Genomic DNA, 18965 nt, shown 5'->3' with positions numbered 1-18965 from the left:
GCAATAAAGTAATAGAGGATTTTAACACCCAACTCACAACCATAACCAGATGAAACAGAGAATAAGGAAATGAAATGATAAACTAGACCAGATGGCCTTAATAAACATTTACAGACATTTCACCAAAAAACAGAATTTACATTTTTCTCAAGTTTACATGGAACATTCAAGGATAGACCATATGCTGGGAAACAAAACAACTGCCATAAAATTATGAAAGTTAAAATACCAAATATATTTTATCACAATATTATAAAATTAGCAGTCACAAAAAGAAAACTGCAAAAACCTCAAGCACAAGAAAATCAAAGCAAAAATTTTCAAAGCACCTGAAGAGAGTAGTTGGGGAAATAGCTCAAAGGGCTGGAGTACTAACAGGAAAGGTCTCAAGTTTGATCCCTATCACCCAACATGCATGGTTTTCTTTGCACTGTTGAGTAGCACCAGCCCAAATGCCTCAAAAAAAAAAAAATAATGTATCTCTCAGCCAGAAGCTCCACTCTCAGCATCAAGCTGGGAGTAGCCCTGGAGCAAAACAAATTGTGGCACAAAATAAAACAAAAATTACCTGAAAACAACAACAATGAAGACATAGCTATAAGAACCTATGGAATACTGCAAAATCACTACTGAAAGGGAAGTTATTAGCAAACATACATAAATCAGGAAACAAGATAATCTTAAACAATTTAGCCATACACATAAAGCAACTTGAGAAAGGGGGAAAAAAACCTAAATGCCAGTAGAGAAAGTAATAATAAAACTTAAAATGAAAAGATAAATTATAAATAAGCGGCAGGAACCAACCAACCTTGAGAGGTAGAGTACAGACCGGGCTTAAACCCTGGCACCACATGACCCCACCCCAACAATATCAGATGTGACCCCAGTGACCCCCAAGCATCATTAGGCCTTAGCATTTCTGAAAGTGCAACCCATAATGATTTTTTTAAAAGATCACTAAAACCAAGAGTAGGATCTTCAAAAAGATTTAAATTGGCTTACAAAATAAATAAAAACCCACATTGGAGTTATAATACAGCAGGTAGGGCACTTGCCTTGCAGATGGCCAATCCGAGTTTGATCCCTGGCACACATATAGTCCCCAAGTCTTAGCAGGAGTGATCCCTGAGCACAGAGGCAGGAGTAAGCCCTGAGCACAACCAGCCCCACTGCCCACCACCAAAGAAAAAAATTTCTTAGAAGGGAACTGAAGAGTTAGTACAATGGATAGGGCACTAGCCTTGCATGCAGCAGGTTCAAGCCCCAGTATCCCAGGGGAAGGGAGGGAAGGAGAGGGGGGTAGGAAGGGAGGAGGGAAGGGAGGGAAAAAGGAAGAAAGGGAAGAGGGAAGGAAGGAAGGAAGGGAGGGAGGGAAGGAAGGAAGGAAGGAAGGAAGGAAGGAAGGAAGGAAGGAAGGAAGGAAGGGAAGGAAGGACAAAGGGAGGGAGGGAGGGAGGGAGGAAGGAGGGAGGGAAGGAGAAAGCCTAATAGCCAGTGATGTGACTCATAGTGAAGTGTTTGCCTTGTATGTGTGAAGCCCTGGGTTAATCTCTGGTATTAAGTGAGGGAACAAGGAAGAAATTAGTACCATGGAAATACAAAAGGTAATGGTAGTTACTCTTAGTAACTATATGGCAAGACATTTCATAAACTAGAAGGAATGGACGATTTTGAAAGAAATACAGCCTACCAAGACTGATCAGAAGAAATAGAAAACTTGTATATTCAATCACAAGTATGAAGTATGAAAATTGAGTAGTCATTTTTAAAAATCCCCAAAAAGCATGGAGCTAGAGAGAAAGTACAGCGGATAGAGTGCTTGCTTTGCACATGGCTAACCGCATTTGATCCCCAGCATCCCATATAGTCTCTCAACCACTGCCGGAATAACCCCTAGCCATCAGATATAGCTCCCAAACCAAAAATTAATTACCTAAAAATAAACAATATGTCCCCCAAAAGCAGGGCCTGAAGTATGTAACTAAGTGGCAGAGGGTATGCCCTGCACATCCAAGATCATCAGCTAGGTCCCTGGCACAGACATCACTGACTGCAGTGCCCAAAACCATTACAGCACCAAAACAAATGCACTTCTAGCACCACAACAAAAGTGTGTGGTGTCTGGTAGTGCAACCTACAACACCACAACAACAAATCTTCCAAAAAGAAAAAGTCCAGGATCAGATGGCTTAGTACGAATGAATTCAACCTTCAAATCTTGACAGAATTTATATTTACTCTTCTTGGGACCAGAGAGATAGAACAGCAGGTAGCACGCTTGCCTTGCATGTGGCCAACCAGGGTTTGATCCCCGGTATCCCAGATGGTCGCCCAAGCACCACCATGAGTAATTTTGAATTCGAAGCCAGGAGTAACCCCTGGTCATTGCTGGGCATGGCCCAAAAGCAAAACAAACATAAAATTTACATTCATTCTTCTTAAAATATTTAAAAGCTCTCTGTTGGCTGATGCAATCTAGTGGTGATCTAAGACTAAACTTAGATTTAGTCTTAAGTTTCCAAATGAGTTTCCAAGAGAAAGCATGGTGGGGTGTGCAGGTCTCAAGCATTGGGTGGCCAGGAGCCACCTCTCCAGGCCCGACAAGGCAGCGAATGGACCGAGGACCGGGGAAACAGAGAAACTGGGAACAGGCTGGTTGGAAGGCTGTTTATTTCTCTCTCCTCCCCAGCATAGTTCAATCTCTCCCTCACAGCACAATCATAGTCATAGTTTTGGTCGTAGTCCCAGTCATCATTGTTCAATCATCCTAGTCTCCTCGTAGATCTCAAAGTCCTCTTCTTTGTTCTCATCTAGTTGTATTTTCTTCCTTGTCTCATCATAGTCTCATAGTCATCACCTAGTCCTCCTTCTAGTACTCACAGACCCAAAGCCCCAAAGTCCCAATTCTCATCCTCCTTCTAATCCTCTTTCACCCCTTACAGCATAGTTATAAAGGAATCATGAAGGGTGGGGATAAATTCTAGATTAACTCAAGGATAAAATCTCATCTGAGGGTTCAGCACTCCAGCTTACTTAGAGATCTGCTCAAGGGCGGGATTCCATTCAAGGTATATTGCTTTATCCTGTCCTCAGCTAGTAATTCATTCAAATAATCATAGTGAATTTACTTCTTATAATATTCTAGCAATGTCATTTTGTATGAACACAGTAAGACATATATTAAGCTTAAAGGTTGGCTCTTCTTGGGGACATCTCACTATATATCCCAGACTACAGTTCTCAAGCCAGGTTAGTCTTTCCTAATCCCAGCAATGTCCTTATTCAGTTACTTTTTTTTTTGGTTCATGACAGTTTGTTGTATGACCGTGCTTTTATTATATTTATGGTGCTTAGCTTGTCTCCTTTCAATGCCAGGGTAGCTTACAGCTGGCCCTGGGTCAATCCAGTCCCTTCGTCAGGACCCTGCTTTTGGAGTGCTAGGAACTAAGGACAACTGAGGCTTAAGTCAAGTAACTATGGATGCCCAGGAGTAAATTTTATTTTGGAGTCAATTAACTTCCATGTTACAAAGCACAGCATGAACTGTCTTCCTGTTTCTATACAAAAAGAACATTGCTAAATAAACCATGGAAATGACATAAAGGAAAGAGAAAAGCAATATATCAGTACTTGATGGAATTGGGTGTACCGCAGGGGCACTGTTGTGGGAGTAGCTCAATAAACCTTAAGCTCCCTGTGGGAGGAGCAAGGACAACCCAATGTTATCCAACACTAATACCCCAGTTTAGGAAATGGGATTACTGTTCACGTGGATGACTCTGCCAAAGCACAGGTACAGCCTGAAGAGGGATGAAGGGGAGGCAGCCTAGGAAATGATCTGGTAGTGGGTTGTGATAAAGCCTCTGCCTTTTCTTTCCCACCAAAAAACACAAAATGACTAGCTGCAGAGAAGCAAAACTAAGACAAGTGAAAGTAGTGGTGACTAATACTTAATGAGAAGAAAGAATGGATGATAAGAAAGAATGGTTATTTTTGGAAAAGCTATCATTTCTGTAATCTCTTTTTATAAAATTCTCAAAATGGTAATACTACACTTTTAAAATTAAACAGCTGAAATCTATCATGGTTGCTCTCTTTATATAGGCTATCAGTTTTATAATTATAAAACCATGTAATTGTAAAACCCTTAATTTAATTTCTTTTAAAAGGAGTAACAGGGGTCATGATAGTACAGTGGGTAGGGTGTTTGCCTTGCATGCAGCTGACATGAGAGTTCAATCCCCAGCACCACATAGTCGCCCAGGAGTGACCCCAGAGCAAAGAGCTAGGAGTAAGCCATGAGCACCACCAGGTATGGCCCCAAAAAAACAAAACAAAACAAACAGTAACAGTTTTGAGGCCAGAGAGATAGTTCAATGTGTTACAGCACAAACTTTGCATGCAGAGGCTCTGGATTCAATCCCCAGTACCACACGGTCCCAGAGGCACAGCTAGAAATGACACCTTAGCACCAACAAGTGCAACCCAAAAACAAAAAACAAAGAATAGTAGTTGTCTAAGTAAGAGAATTATTTAGAATTGGGGATGATAGCTCAAGAGATGGATCACATGATTTGCATGCAGGAACTCTATGTTCCATCCTTGGAACTTCATGGTCCCCCAAACAATGAGCATGGAACAGCCGTAAAGCCAGGTGTGGTACAGAAAAAAAAAAACAGGAAATTTAGTATAAGTGAATATTTCCCTCTATTAGCAGCAACAATAAATATAAATAAAATTCAGATCTGGAGATCCTGTTGCTTTTTTATTCCTTTGATGGTCATGAGATCTTTAAAGTACTTGAAAGTACTTTAAAGTACTTCCTAAGAGATTCCGTAAGGATTAATATTAAATTACAGTGGGGGTATATAGATAGCTCTATGGGCTGAGTGCATGCTCTACATACAGAAGATTCAGATTTAAACCCTAGTACCACACGATTCTCTGAGCAGTCAATACCACTGGGTGCAACTCCTGAGCACCAGCACTGAGTCCCAGTGTAACCCGAGAGCACCACAAGGTAATGCCCACAAACAAACCCCCAAAAATGCACAAATCAGAGTCTCTGAGCTGTTTACTGTACCATACCATATTTTCAAATTACACAACAACTCAACAATATATCATGATATAGTCACTATAAGCCAATATTTTCCAAAGTAGGTGAGACTGCCCCTTGGAGACGCTGAAACATGAGCAGACAGCCTCAAGGGGTGATGCGTTTTCTGTTTGTTCACTTAAAGAAGGCAGATTTCCAGGGAGCACTAAGCAAATTTTTGTGAAGTAAGTTGGGAAACCTCTAGTGTAAATCACTTTTACCTTTTTGATTCAGGAAGCGGTCTCTTCTTTATCATGCCAAGGAGCCTTGAAGCTGACTGCAAAATAAAAATATATATATGAACATATAAAAATATATCTATGGGATTTTTTTTAAAAAAGCATATACAGCCAGAGAGATAATACAAGTGGTAAGGCATTTGTTCGCATGGATCAGTTTGTTTCCCCAAGTACCACTGGAAATGACCCCTAAGCAGGAAACTAGGAGTAAGTAGTACAGAGTTAAGGCACTTGCTTGCATGCAGCCAACCCTAGTTTGGGTCTATCATATCATACATGTTCTCCCAAGCACCATCAAGAGTAACCCCAGAGCACAGTGCCAGGAATAAACAGAGCACCATGAGGGAAAAAAAGAAAGGAGGTCAGTTTGGTTTAAATTCTACCACAGGCAACTCAACTGTGACATTTTCCATCAAAATTAAAGGTTACATGTCTACAAATCAATAATTTTTGTTAACTAAGATAAAAAAAAATAGAGAGTCTCTGTCCAAATTCCTGATAAATTTTCAATTGTTAGCAGCGCAAATACATTTTTTTGGTGAAGCAAGATGTTTTTATTGATGCTCATTTAGAAAGGTGTGAGGGGAGAGAAAGAGAGAAGTGTGTGTTTAAGAGAAAACACAAGATTCTCTAGAGCGGAAATAGGCAAGCAAAGAAACAGAGACAGCAAGGGAGATAAATGTTTGAGGGGAACAGAAGCATGAAGATCAAGTCAGTAGCTCAACAATTTAATCCCTCATATTAAGTCAATTGTCTCTACTTTTCTGGTACTTTCCCAAAACCCTCCTAATTTTTTGTTCGGTTTTTGGGCCATACTCAGTCATGCTCAGGGCTTACTCCCAGCTCTGCTTTCAGGGATCATTCCTGAAAGGCTCAGGAGACCACATAGGTTGCAGGGGCTCAAACCAGGGTCAGCTGCAAGAAAGGCAAATGTCTTACCCACTGTACCACAACTCCAGCTCCTCAAACATTATTATTCTATATACAAAAGAGTGCTATGGGCTGGAGCAATAGCACAGCAGGTAGGGCGTTTGCCTTGTATGCAGCCAACCTGGATTCGATTCCTCTGCCCCTCTCAGAGAGCCCAGCAAGCTACTGAGAGTATCTTGCCCGAACGGCAAAGCTTGGCAACTTTGGATCACATGATTTGCATGCAGGAACTCTATGTTCCATCCTTGGATCTTCATGGTCCCCCATGAATCCGTGATGTATTCGATATGCCAAAAAACAGTAACAACAAGTCTCACAACTTGTTGTGAGATGTTACTGGTACCCACTCGAGCAAATCGATGAACAATGGGAAGACAGTGCTACAATGCTACAAAAGAGTGCTAAACTGCCATTGATGATTTTAACATGCCAATTTCAAAATAAAAATTATGAACTCAATAGATTATGGTAATCTCTATTAACTGTAAAACCTTCTGCTGGACCAGAGTAGTAGTAAAATGGATAAGGCTCTTGCCTTGCAAGCAAACAGCTGACAGGGGGCTCAATCCCCAGCACCAGAGTTGGTTTCCCCAAGCACTGCCAGAAGTGATCCCTGTTATGAAAAAGGGAAAAATGGAAGTGATCCCTGAGCACAGCTGGATGTGGCTCAAAATCCAATCACTTAATCCCCGTTATTCATCGATTTATTCGAGCGGGTGCCAGTAACGTCTCCATTCATCCCGGTTGTGTGCTAGCGTAGCCCAATGGTATCTGTTCGTTCTAGGAACATGCAGAGCCTCAAACCGATCATTTAGGGTCTTGACGAAGAAGTCTGACCATCTTATAGATGGGCGTCCACGTGATCTTTTGATGTCCCGTGGAATCCAATCAGTAATGGCTCTAGTCCAGCGGTTGTCTGTAAACCTCATTACGTGTCCAGCCCATCTGATTTTTGATGTCTTGGCAATTGAGACAGCGTCCCTGATTCTTGAGCGTTGACGAAGATCAGAACTCCGGATTCTATCTCTCATTTGAGTGAATCGTGATATTCCAAGCATAGTTCTTTCGATTCCTCTTTGAGAGACCCGAATAGCGTTCTCATCCTGTTTTCGTAGGGTCCAGGTCTCTGAGGCATATGTTAATGCAGGAAGAATAGTGGAATCAAAGAGATGTGCTCGTAGCTGGAGGTTCTTTGTCCTTTTAGTTATTTCTTCAATGCTCTTGAAGGCATTCCAAGCCGCTCTCTTCCTTCTGCGCAACTCAGGTGCCAGGTCATTCATCATGTTGATTTCTCGACCTAGGTATATATAACTGTTGCATTTGGAGATGGTGGTTCCGTTGAGAGCGAATGGAGCGTCAGGAACAAGGCTGTTTCTCATAAACATTGTCTTTGTAATATTCAGTTGTAGTCTGACCTTTCCACATTCACGGTCAAAGTCGTTCAGCATTTGTGCCGCTTGGCTGATGTTTGGTGTTATTAGAACGATGTCATCAGCAAAGCAGAGGTGGTGTAGTTGCCGACCATCTATCTTCACTCCCATGTTTTCCCATTCCAGTCATCGCATGATGTTCTCGAGGGTGGCACTGAAGAGTTTTGGTGAAATGGTATCACCCTGCCGAACCCCTCTCTTGATATGGATGATTACTTCTTTGTAGAATGGTGAGATTTTGGTAGTGAATCCGCAATAGAGCTCACGAAGGATCCTGACGTATTGAGTTTGTACGCCCTGATTGGCTAGGGCTTCCATGACCGTTTCCGTCTCAACAGAATCAAAGGCCTTCTTTAAATCAATGAACGTTAGACAGAGTGGCATCTTGAACTCCCAAGATACCTCAATGAGCTTGGTTATTGTGTGGATATGGTCGATGGTACTGAATCCTTTTCGGAATCCAGCTTGTTCACATGGTTGTCCTTCATCTAGTGTTCTGCTAATCCTATTCAGGATGACTCGAGTGAATAGTTTGTAGATGACAGACAATAGGCAGATTGGGCGATAGTTGCCAATGTCGTGGATGTCTCCTTTCTTGTATAGTAGTACAGTCTTGCTGGTTTTCCATTGGGATGGAACCTTGCATTCAGACAGGTAGCGTGTGAAGAGTCGAGCCAATGTATTGATGAGTACTGATGGTAAGTTCTTCAGGTGTTCAGGTCTGATCTTGTCTGGGCCAGGTGCTCTTTGTTTCTTTACCGACGAGATGGCATGTTGGATTTCGGAAGGGAGAACATTGGGAACGACATATCCATCATGTGGTATGTGGTATGTGGGCAAGTGGATGTGGCTATTAAAGAGATCTGAGTAGAAGTCATGAATAATCTTCTCCATTGCCCTTCTGGAAGATGTGATAGATCCATCATGATGTCGGAGGGCAGTCATCTTGGTTTTGTAGTTGAAGGACAGGCGGGCATTACGAATGTTTTTCCCAGCTTCTGCTGCATCTACCAGTACTGCTGCTCTCCTGTTTTTGAGGTCATCCTTGATGGCTTCTCTGCACTGTTTTGCCAGTTTGGATGTTCGCTTGTGGTTGCCTGAGGCATGTGCCAAGCCACGTTGGCGAATAAGTTCAAGAGTGTTCGAAGAAAGACGGTTTTTTGTGGTTATCTCTCTCTTGGCATTCCTTGCACAATCATGGAGGTGCTGAATCATTCGAGCGTATTCCTCATCAATGTTGTCAATGACGGCATCTTCCCATGTTGCCACAATAGAGCCAAAGAGCTCCCAGTTGGTGGTTGTTCTGAGAGTCCTCTTCTTAAACCTTGCATTCTTTTCTCCTCGTTCTGTGAGGTAGAATTTTGCACGAAGAAGACGGTGGTCTGATCCCGTTTGGAATTTTGGGACAACAGCAACATCGGTTAGGCAAAATCGCCGATTGAATATGATGTGGTCTATTTCATTGTGGAACCGTCCATCGGGAGACTCCCATGTCCAACGTTTAGATTCAGCCTTTTGGAATTGTGAGTTACCATGGAAGGTTTTGGTTGACATGATGAACTCAGACAGTCTGTCACCCTGTTCGTTCCATTCCAGGCCATGGGTTCCGATGTGGAGTTCATCGACTGATCTTCTTTATTCAAAATCCAAATAAACCAAAAAAAAGAAAAACCTTATTTTTACCCTCCTTGTTTGAACTATGAAACCATGAGTATATTATGAACCTACTGGCAAGAAAAGGAGATGCTGGTTTTAACTAGAAACTCCAGACAGAGAAACCTCAGACAACTGAAGAGAAGCAAAAAACTTTGCATTTTCTGATATGTTCTTTAGTCTCTTCTTTTCATATGATGATAATCCTGAAAAATCATCCTATGAAATAATAAAAAGATTGTTACTTTTAGTAAAAGTAAACTCATAAATCTTAGGTCTATATATGTATATGCAATGCACACCTTAATTCAAATTGCAAAACTGCATCTCCTAGATCAGATAACTGCATCCTAGAGATCCAGGTCTAGTCCTCTACCACATGGTCTCCTGAGCATTGGTAGGAGCAACTTCCAAATATAAATCTATGGGGCTGGAGCAATAGCACAGTGAGTAGGGCGTTTGCCTTGCACGTGGCTGACCCATGTTTAATTCCCAGCATCCCATATGGTCCCCTGAGCACCGCCAGGGGTAATTCCTGAGTAAAGAGCCAGGAGTAAACCCTGTGCATCACCAGGTGTTACCCAAAAAGAAAAAAAAAAAAAACCACAAATCTATAATAGAGATAATATAGGAGTGGAGCCTACCGGGAGTCAACCATCACAACCTGAGCACACTAGGAGTGATCCCTGAGACCACTTATGATCCCTGAGCACCGCTGAGTGCAGCCCAAACATAAAAATCTTTATATTTGATTTGATGTAGTTTTATATTTGATTTAGGCTTTATATTGATACAAAAGGGCTTTATATTTGATTTTTTCTTAGAACTTTATTTCAACAATACAGTTGTTTCAGGCATTCACCATCACCAATCAACACCAGTTTGGCCTTCCTTCCACCATTGTCCCCAGTTTCCCACCCACCCACCCACCCAAGTCTGTCCCCTAAGCAGGCACGAAATATTTTTATATTGCTTGTTACAAACAAAATGGTAAATGGAAATATCAAAAATAGTTCAGTAAGAGAAAGTTTGTGAAAACTGTTATATCACACAGTAGTATTATTAAAGTCACTGCCTGAGGATTTACTGAACTGTTTGTTGCTAGTTGAGCCTTCTGTGTTACTGTTTGTGCTTATTGAGCTTGGCTGGTTTCTAAGCTACTTTCCCATATAATTTGTTGTGCTCCTGGGGCTGTCAGTATTGTGAAATTTGAAGCACTCCAGCCAGAAAACTGAAACAATTCTTTGACTTGGCACTTGACATCTCATGAGATAGTTGTTTAGCTGATTCTGACAGTGTAAGAGGCCAAAGATAGCCCTCTGACTACTTAACAAGCTGCTTCAGCCATGATTCCAGAGACTCAGAAACAAATCTCGGAACCCAGCATCTTTTGGCAGAAATCCCTCCAGATTTAATTATTAAGATTTCAGAATTCCAAAATCGCGTGGCTGCGGATCTCATATGTTATTCATTATCAGCAGTAGAAAACAAATTGTCTAATGTCTTTTCAAGCTGGAGCGATAGCACAGTGGGTAGGGCGTTTGCCTTGCACACAGCCAACATGGCCGACCTGAGTTCGATTCCTTCACCCCTCTCAGACAGCCCGGCAAGCTACTGAGAGTACTTCGCCTGCACGGCAAAGCCTGGCAAGCTACCCGTGACATATTCAATATGCCAAAAACAGTAACAACAAGTCTCACAATTTGTTGTGAAATGTTACTGGTGCCCACTCGAGCAAATCGATAAACAAAGGGAGGACAGTGCTACAGTGCTACAGTTGTCTTTTCGGCAGATGTGAGTGTTGGGGTAAAATCCCAAATAATAGTGGTGGGTCTGGTGTCAAAATATTGAATGTAATCAAAGTAGAGAGAGAGCAATGTGTAAACCATCTGCCACACAGGTAGGGGGAGGGTGTGGGATGGGGGTAAACTGGGGGTTTTGGTGGTGGAAAATGTGCACTGGTGAAGGGATGGGTGTTTGATCAGTGCATGACCGAGACTTAAACCTGAAAGCTTTGTAACTGCTCTCACAATTCAATAAATTTATAAAATAAAATAAAATAAATTTTCAAAAAAAATAAGGCCAAAGATAATATAATCCAGTAATCTCAAAAAACAGTTCTGGGAGGCAGAGATTGAGTACAACAGGTCGGGCACTTGCTTGCACAAAGCCGACCCAAGTTCAATCCCCATATAGTCCCCTGAGCCCCTCCAGGAGTGATCCTTGAATGCAGAGCCAGCAATAAGACATAAGTATGTCACCCCGCCCTCCCCATGCCAAAAACCCCAAAAACCCGTGATCTTATCCAATTCCTCACTTAGAGGAGACTGACTTAAATTTCTTAGAAAGGGGGGCTGGAGTGATGTCACAGCGGGTAGGGCGTTTGCCTTGCATGCGGCCGACCCGGGTTTGATTCCCAGCATCCCATGTGGTCACCGCCAAGATGATTCCTGAGTGCAAAACCAGAAGTAACCCCTGTGCATAGCCAGGTTTGACCCAAAAAGCCAAAAAAAAAATTTCTTAGAAAGGATCTTGCCCCTAGAGTCTAAATATTTTTTTCTTTCTTTCTTTTTAAAATTTTGGGAGGAGCCACACCCAGTGGCTACTAGGGGTTACTCCTAGCTATGCACTAAGGAATTACTACTGGCAGTGCTCAGGGAACCATATGGGATGTCAGGAATCAAACCTGGTAGGCCAAATGCAAGGCAAACACCTGACCTGCTGTACTATAGTTCCAACCCCAAATCATTAGATTTCCAAATCCCTGTCTAATGCACTTAAGACTTAACTCCATATTGTCCTACCATAGTTCCTAATTCATATATATGTATATGTGTGTGTATATATATACATATACTGGATATATATATACATTTTACTGGATTATTCATATATATATATGGATTCCACAGGACATCAAAAGATCGCATGGCCGCCCACCTACAAGATGGTCAGACCTCTTTGTCAAGACCCTGAATGATTGGTTTGAGGCTCTTCGTGTTCCTAGAACGAGCAGATGCCATTGGGCTACACTAGCAGGCAATAGGGGCGAATGGAGACGTTACTGGCGCCCACTTGAGCAAATCGATGAGTAACGGGATGTCAAGTGATCAAGTGATATATATATATATATATATCTTGTTTCATAGCAACACTTCAATTATCCATTCTCCAATTTCTCTACCATTATTTTCTGTTCCCCTATTTCCATCAACTTTTTCTCATGATTTTTCATTTTGTGTTGTTTTGTTGCCACAACCATCAAGGTTTATTTATGGCTCTGCATTCAGGGATCATTCCTTGTAGTGCTCAGGGCACCATATGGAGTGCCAAGGTCAATCACATGCAAGGCAAACACCCAACATGCTGTACTATCACTTCAGCCCCATGATTTATCTTGTCTTGCATAAAACTGAAACTTTAAATGAAGTAAAGCACTCTAGAGAGGTGACAACCCCCCCAAAAAATGTGACAACTAACTTCCTTAACTGATTTGTACTATGGTATTAGAGGTGAGGGGAGGTTGTCGGGGGAGGGTGCAAAGCAGGAGGTTGGAGCCGGCACTAGAGAGTGCTCAAGACTCACTCCTAGCAAGGTTCAGGGAATGTGTGGGAGTTAGGGATAAAATCCAGATAAGCTGCATACAAGGCAAGCACCCTCTGTCTGTACTATCTTTCTGGCCCCTATACTATGACTTTAAGTAGAACTGTTTTTATGTATCTTTTCTACTATTATTTATCTCCCTTTTTTTAATGTAAGTACTTTTTTGTATATTACTCAGCACACATCAATTAGTGACGATTTTCCTACCCAGGAATCAAGAGTCACTGAAATGTCTTATGTCTCACAAGCTGACAAAACTTCTGGTATACCAGGCATGTATAAACATATAGGGTGAGCAAGATATTATAAACCCTGAGTAAACAGGTCACGGCCATGCTCAAGACAAGCCTCATGCATGAAGGAACCGGCAGAGGAACCCAGGTATGTGGGACCCAGGGTTGAGATCTCCAAGTCTGCTTGGTTCGGAACTGGGCCTCCTCCACCCAGATCCAGTAGCTTGGTAGTCACAACCAAAAAATGCCCCTGGCGCCATGCAATCCTATCAACAGCCAAGATCCAGAGACTATAAAACAAAGACCTCTAATAGTCTAGCCCACTGATGTACCTAAAGCAGCACACATGTGTTTGGTTTTAACATACTTGCTTGTATTCTCTTATATACATTCTCCATCCCTCTTCGAGAGCCTGGCAAGCTACTGAGAGTATCCTACCCACACAGCAAGTCCTGGCAAGCTACCCGAGGTGTAGTCGATATGCCAAAAACAGTAACAATAACAGATCTCATACCCCTGACCCTGAAAGAGCCTCCAATACAGCACCATTGGGAAGGACAAGTAAGGGGAGAGGCTGCTAAAATCTCAGGGCTGGGACGAATGGAGATGTTACTGGCGCCTTCTCAAGCAAATCAATGAACAACGGGATAACAGTGATACAGTGATACAGTGAGTAAACAGATATATTAAAAGTAAAAAACAGTTGGGGCTAGAGTGATAGCACAGCGGGTAGGGCATTTGCCTTGTACCCAGCCAATCCGGGTTCGATTCCCAGCATCCCATATGGTCCCCTGAGCACCACCAGGAGTAATTCCTGAGTGCAGAGCCAGGAGTAACACCTGTGTATCACCAGGTGTGACCCAAAAGGCAAAAATAAATACATTTCTTTAAAAAAAAAATAAAACAGTTTAAAAAGAGAGAGAAAGTAAAGGGAAGACTAAGTCAATTCTCTCTTTGACAAATCAAAATAATGAGCAAAATGGGTTGGAGCAATAATACAGCGGGTAGGGCATTTGCCTTGCACAATCAACCCGGGTTCGATTCCCACCATCCCATGAGCCCTGAGCACTGCCAGGGGTAATTCCTGAGTGCAGAGCCAGGAATAACACCTGTGCATCGCTGGGTGTGGCCCAAAAAAGCAAAAAATAAATAATAAAATTTTTTAAAAATAATAAGCAAAACTATTCGAAAAAAAGTTATCTGTTAACATTTAAAAACTAACATTTTGGGCAGGTGAGATAGTACAGCAATAATGGTGCTTGCCTTGCACATACCTAACCCAGGTTCAAACCCAAGCATCACATATGGTCCCCCAACCCAACTCCTCAGTGAGGAGACAGAAGTAAGCCCTGAGCACAGCCAGGTATGGCCCCAAAACTACTACTAATAATAATAGATCAAATTTCAAGGGCAGTGAGATATTATAGGAGTTAAGGCACTTGTCTTGCACACAGCTCACCTTGCCTCGAGCAGCAGGCCCCAGTAACATCTCCTTCATTCTAGCCCTGAGATTATATTCAAGGCTCTTTAGGAGAATGAGACCCATCATTGTTACTGGTATTTGGCATATTGGGTACACCATGGGGAGTTTGCCAGACTCTGCCGTGTGGGCAGGCTCACCTTGGTCACTACATATGGTCCACCTAGCACCTCCAGAAGTGACCTGAACAACAGAGCCAAGAGCAAGCCTTGAATACCACTAGGTGTAGCCAAAAAATAAAAAATTAAATAAAATTTCAAGTAACATAAATTAGATGATAAAGTATTTGAGGTGGAAAGTTGTAGGATAACAATGGGTTTGTCCTTTCAGCCTTGCCGAAGGGAACTTAGTTTACCTTAAAGCAATGTCCTTTCTGTATGGACACAGAAAGACAGTTAAAAATATGCTTTGTAAACTGGGAGTTGATTGACTCCAAGAATATTTTACTCCTGGGCATCTGCTCTCTCAACTCAGTTGCCCTCAGTTCCTAGCAACCCAAAAGCAGGGTTCCGACAAGGGACTGAATGGCAAGCTGTGAGCTACGCTGGCATCAAAATGGACCAGGCCAAAGTGTCACAATATTCAACTATAAATTGAGAGCATGATCATAGACAAATGCTGTCATGATTCAAAAGAAACGACGAGACTAGGACCCTGCTGGGGTTAGGAAGACTAACCTAACCTGTGGTATGACGTCCTCAGGAGGAACCAAACTTTAAGTTGATATATCTTTTACCATGTTCATACAGAATGACATTGCTAGAAATATTAGAAGTAGATTTACTACAACTATTTAAGTGGATTACTAGCTGAGGATCTAAGAAGAAGAAAGCAACACACCCTGGATGGGATCCTGCCCTTAAGCGGATCTCCTAGTAATCTCTTTAGATAAGATTTTATCCTTGAGTTAATCTGCTGGAGGAGTGGTTTTACCTCTTTGTTGATGTGTTAATGTTCAACACACCTTTGTGTCACCACCCTATGTGATTGCTATATAAACTAAGACTGTAAGAGCAGAGTGGGGCAGAGTCAGAATACAGAGTGAAGGGCTCCAGAGAAGTCTCTCCTCTTGGAGGAGACCAGAGGAGAGACTACAGAGACAGAGTCAGAAATAGAGAGACAGAAGAGAGCACAGTGGCACACACAGAAGCAGAGCACAAAGCAGGAGCCATCCCATCCGGTCCATACACAGTGGCTCAGAGCACCGAATGCTGGCGGCAAGAGAAAGCTGCCCTGAGAGCCCACCAACACATCACATCATCATCTTACACATCCCTTCCCCATCCCTTCCCCATGCGTGTAAGATATTTTTTTACAGAAAGTCTCTTGGTAACCTTAACTAATCATAATTTCAAAATAAGAAAAATTTGAACAGGTAGTAATTACATTCTTACCAGGCCTGATGTGATGTTTTCATCACTGTCTCCATCCTGACTGTTTTCCTTATCAACACTGAGAATCACTATATCTAAAGGTACCTTGTAACTTTCAGCAGGAACATCTAAGGATGATTTTTGCACAGTGAATTCTGCTTTGGAAATTGTAGCTTCCATCTCTGAAGTTAAAATATTTCGGCAAATTCTCTTAATTTTAGTCTTCTTAAACAGATTCTTACATGCCACTTTATTAGGACTTTTGTTTAGAAGGGATTTGGAGCACTTAAATTGGCCTGGGTTGTAATTACTGAGTGAAAAGGGCAAAAGACACACCTTAGTTACTTTTCCTAAAACTGCAATCTGTTCTGGTCTCAAAGATAAAAAAGTAATGTCTTGGTTTTCTTTATATTCATTCACCTATTCAAGTCAATAAAGGAAAACAGTATTAGAATCCCAGGCCCTATGTATTTTACAGACATATCTGTATAAATACGTCTAATTTGACAAAATAAATTCAAATTGATAGTCTGAAACTCCCATCCACCCATCATAGAATTGTTTCCCATGCTGAACCTGCATTTTGAGCTTACCAGCTAATACCAATACTGATCAACATGTGTAACTGATGAAACTACCTCGACTGTTTAACTTCAAAGTCATTGGAATTGCTTAAAGTACTGCCAGCTGACATTAATTATTGCAAAAGCAAATGAGTCCCAAGTCCATCCTGCCACTATTTTTAGGGTTACTGGCAATAATCTCTCTAAATGCTGAAGGCCCCATTTCCATAAAGTAAAATCAAGGACCTCGTTGAAGTTTGTTAACATCCAGAAAGTCTATTAAATTATTTGACGCCGTAAGCGACGGGAAATCGGCTTTGAAAGGCGGTGGTGATCAACTCCAGAACCGGGACTCTGGGTCCACGGACCCCCTAGGGCCTGATGTGACAGGGGCCTCACAAACACTGATGAAAGAGCACACGTGGAAGTGACAAAATTTCTCACCTCCACTTGGAGTCGTTTACTGGAGTCGGCCTTTTCAGACGCCGCAACAGACTCAGACATACTTGCGCGGCTTAAGCGGCTGGGGCTTAGCACCAAAATTTGGTGGGAGAACGGAAAACTAATGCGCTGAGTACTCCCGGGCAAGGCGTTTAAAGACCCAGCCAGTAGCAAGCGGGTGGGCGGGGCCCTTAGAGACTGGACCAGTAGCATGCGAGTAGGAGGGGCTCTTAGAGACCGCGCCAGTAGCAAGCGGGTGGGCGGGGCCCTTAGAGACTGGACCAGTAGCGTGCGAGTAGGAGGGGCTCTTAGAGACCGCGCCAGTAGCAAGCGGGTGGGCGGGGCCCTTAGAGACTGGACCAGTAGCATGCGAGTAGGAGGGGCTCTTAGAGACCGCGCCCGTAGCAAGCGGGTGGGCGGGGCCCTTAGAGACTGGACCAGTAGCGTGCGAGTAGGAGGGGCTCTTAGAGACCGCGCCAGTAGCAAGCGGGTGGGCGGGGCTCTTAGAGACCGCGCCAGTAGCAAGCGGGTGGGCGGGGCTCTTAGAGACCGCGCCAGTAGCAGGCGAGTGGGCGGGCCCTTAGGGACTGAGCCAGTAGCAGGCGTGTGGGTGGGGCTGGAAACGACGGGTGGGCGGAACCGAACGAGGCTAGTGTCCTTAGAAGAGTGGGCCTGGAGGCGGGCAGCTGAAAATGGGCGACGGAGGGGTGGAGCCCGGGAGGTGAGGGAGGTGAGGGAGAGAGAGCCGAGAAGGGGTTTTGCCCTCTCTTTAGTGGGTCAACTTAGAGGTATACTCCAAATATGTAAGGTAAGCAGTGGGACAAAATATATATTTTTTGATCCTAGATTCTGGTGAATTTAATGGTTCTTTCCTTGGGGTCTCTCGCAAGAAACACATTATTTCTTCTAGCCTGGAGCCAATTCTAGAACACAGATGAAATAACTTGAGACGTAATCCTATTAGCAGATCCAAGACACTCCATGATATGGTCCCTGACAAATTTACACCAATCTTCGATTCAGAATTTACTGTTAAAACCCCTGAACACGGGGCTAGAGTGATAAGCACAGCGGGTAGGGCATTTGCCTTGCACGCGGCACTACCGGGTTCAATTCCCAGCATCCCATATGGTCCCCCAAGCATGGCCAGGAGTAACTCCTGAGTGCATCGCTGGGTGTGACCTAAAAAGCAAAAAAAAAAAAAAAAAAAAATTTAATTAAAACCCCTGAACACCACTCACCAGTCTGATGACCGGCACCTCAGGGTTGGAACCCAAAAACAAAAAGTAAAATACTTAACAGAGGGTCTGATTACTGAATGTCTGTTGACCCCCGTCACAGAAGTTACAAAATTCTTCCCATAGTGAATAATGTTCTGAATTCTAAATTGCCAATTGTCAATGTTTTTTAACACTGCCTACCTACTAAATTAGTTACTTGTTATCATTTTATATGTCCTAGAAGACTTCTTCTTGATAAAATTTCAACTTATAGAAGATATGAACCTTTAAACAATACTCCAAACTCCTTACAGAGAAACATAAGGGCACTCTGTAAATCTTACAGATTTAAATACCAACATACAGCAGTTTATATTATAATAGGATGTCTCCATAAAAGGGAGATAACTCAAAAGTTTAAAAGTGAGGATTACAATGGATAGTAGTCGTGAAGCCAACGGAGCATCACCAAAAGATCCCATCGCCACCCACTCAATCTAGTTCACCGAGTTCATCAGGAGCCAGGGATTCTAATCTAATCAGGGATTCTAATCTGATTAAAATCTAATTCTGCGTGGTGCATTTGCACTCGGCTGACCCGGGTTCGATCCTCGACATCCCATATGGTCCCCCGGGCACGGCCAGAAGTTCCTGAGTGCAGAGCCAGGAGTAAGCCCTGAGCATCGGCGGGTATGGACC

General features: G+C 42.8%; 1 protein-coding gene across 1 annotated transcript in view; it reads right to left on the bottom strand.

The window, feature by feature from the left end:
• Positions 1–17127, bottom strand: part of WDR76 (WD repeat domain 76) — a 59669-nt gene extending 42542 nt beyond the window's left edge. Inside the window, exons 1-4 of the mRNA XM_056133979.1 lie at positions 17050–17127; positions 16064–16462; positions 9480–9572; positions 5323–5378 (exon numbers count right to left, since the gene is read on the bottom strand). Coding sequence (XP_055989954.1) covers positions 5323–5378; positions 9480–9572; positions 16064–16462; positions 17050–17109 — 608 coding nt within the window. The 5' untranslated portion in view covers positions 17110–17127. The remainder of the gene's footprint in view (positions 1–5322; positions 5379–9479; positions 9573–16063; positions 16463–17049) is intronic.
• Between the last annotated feature and the right edge of the window lie 1838 nt (positions 17128–18965).

Source organism: Sorex fumeus, unplaced genomic scaffold, assembly GCF_029834395.1.
Source record: "Sorex fumeus unplaced genomic scaffold, SorFum_2.1 ptg000098l, whole genome shotgun sequence".
Classification (NCBI taxonomy): Eukaryota; Metazoa; Chordata; class Mammalia; order Eulipotyphla; family Soricidae; genus Sorex; species Sorex fumeus.
Note: the sequence above shows the minus strand (reverse complement) of the source record. Positions and strands in the feature narration are given on the sequence as shown.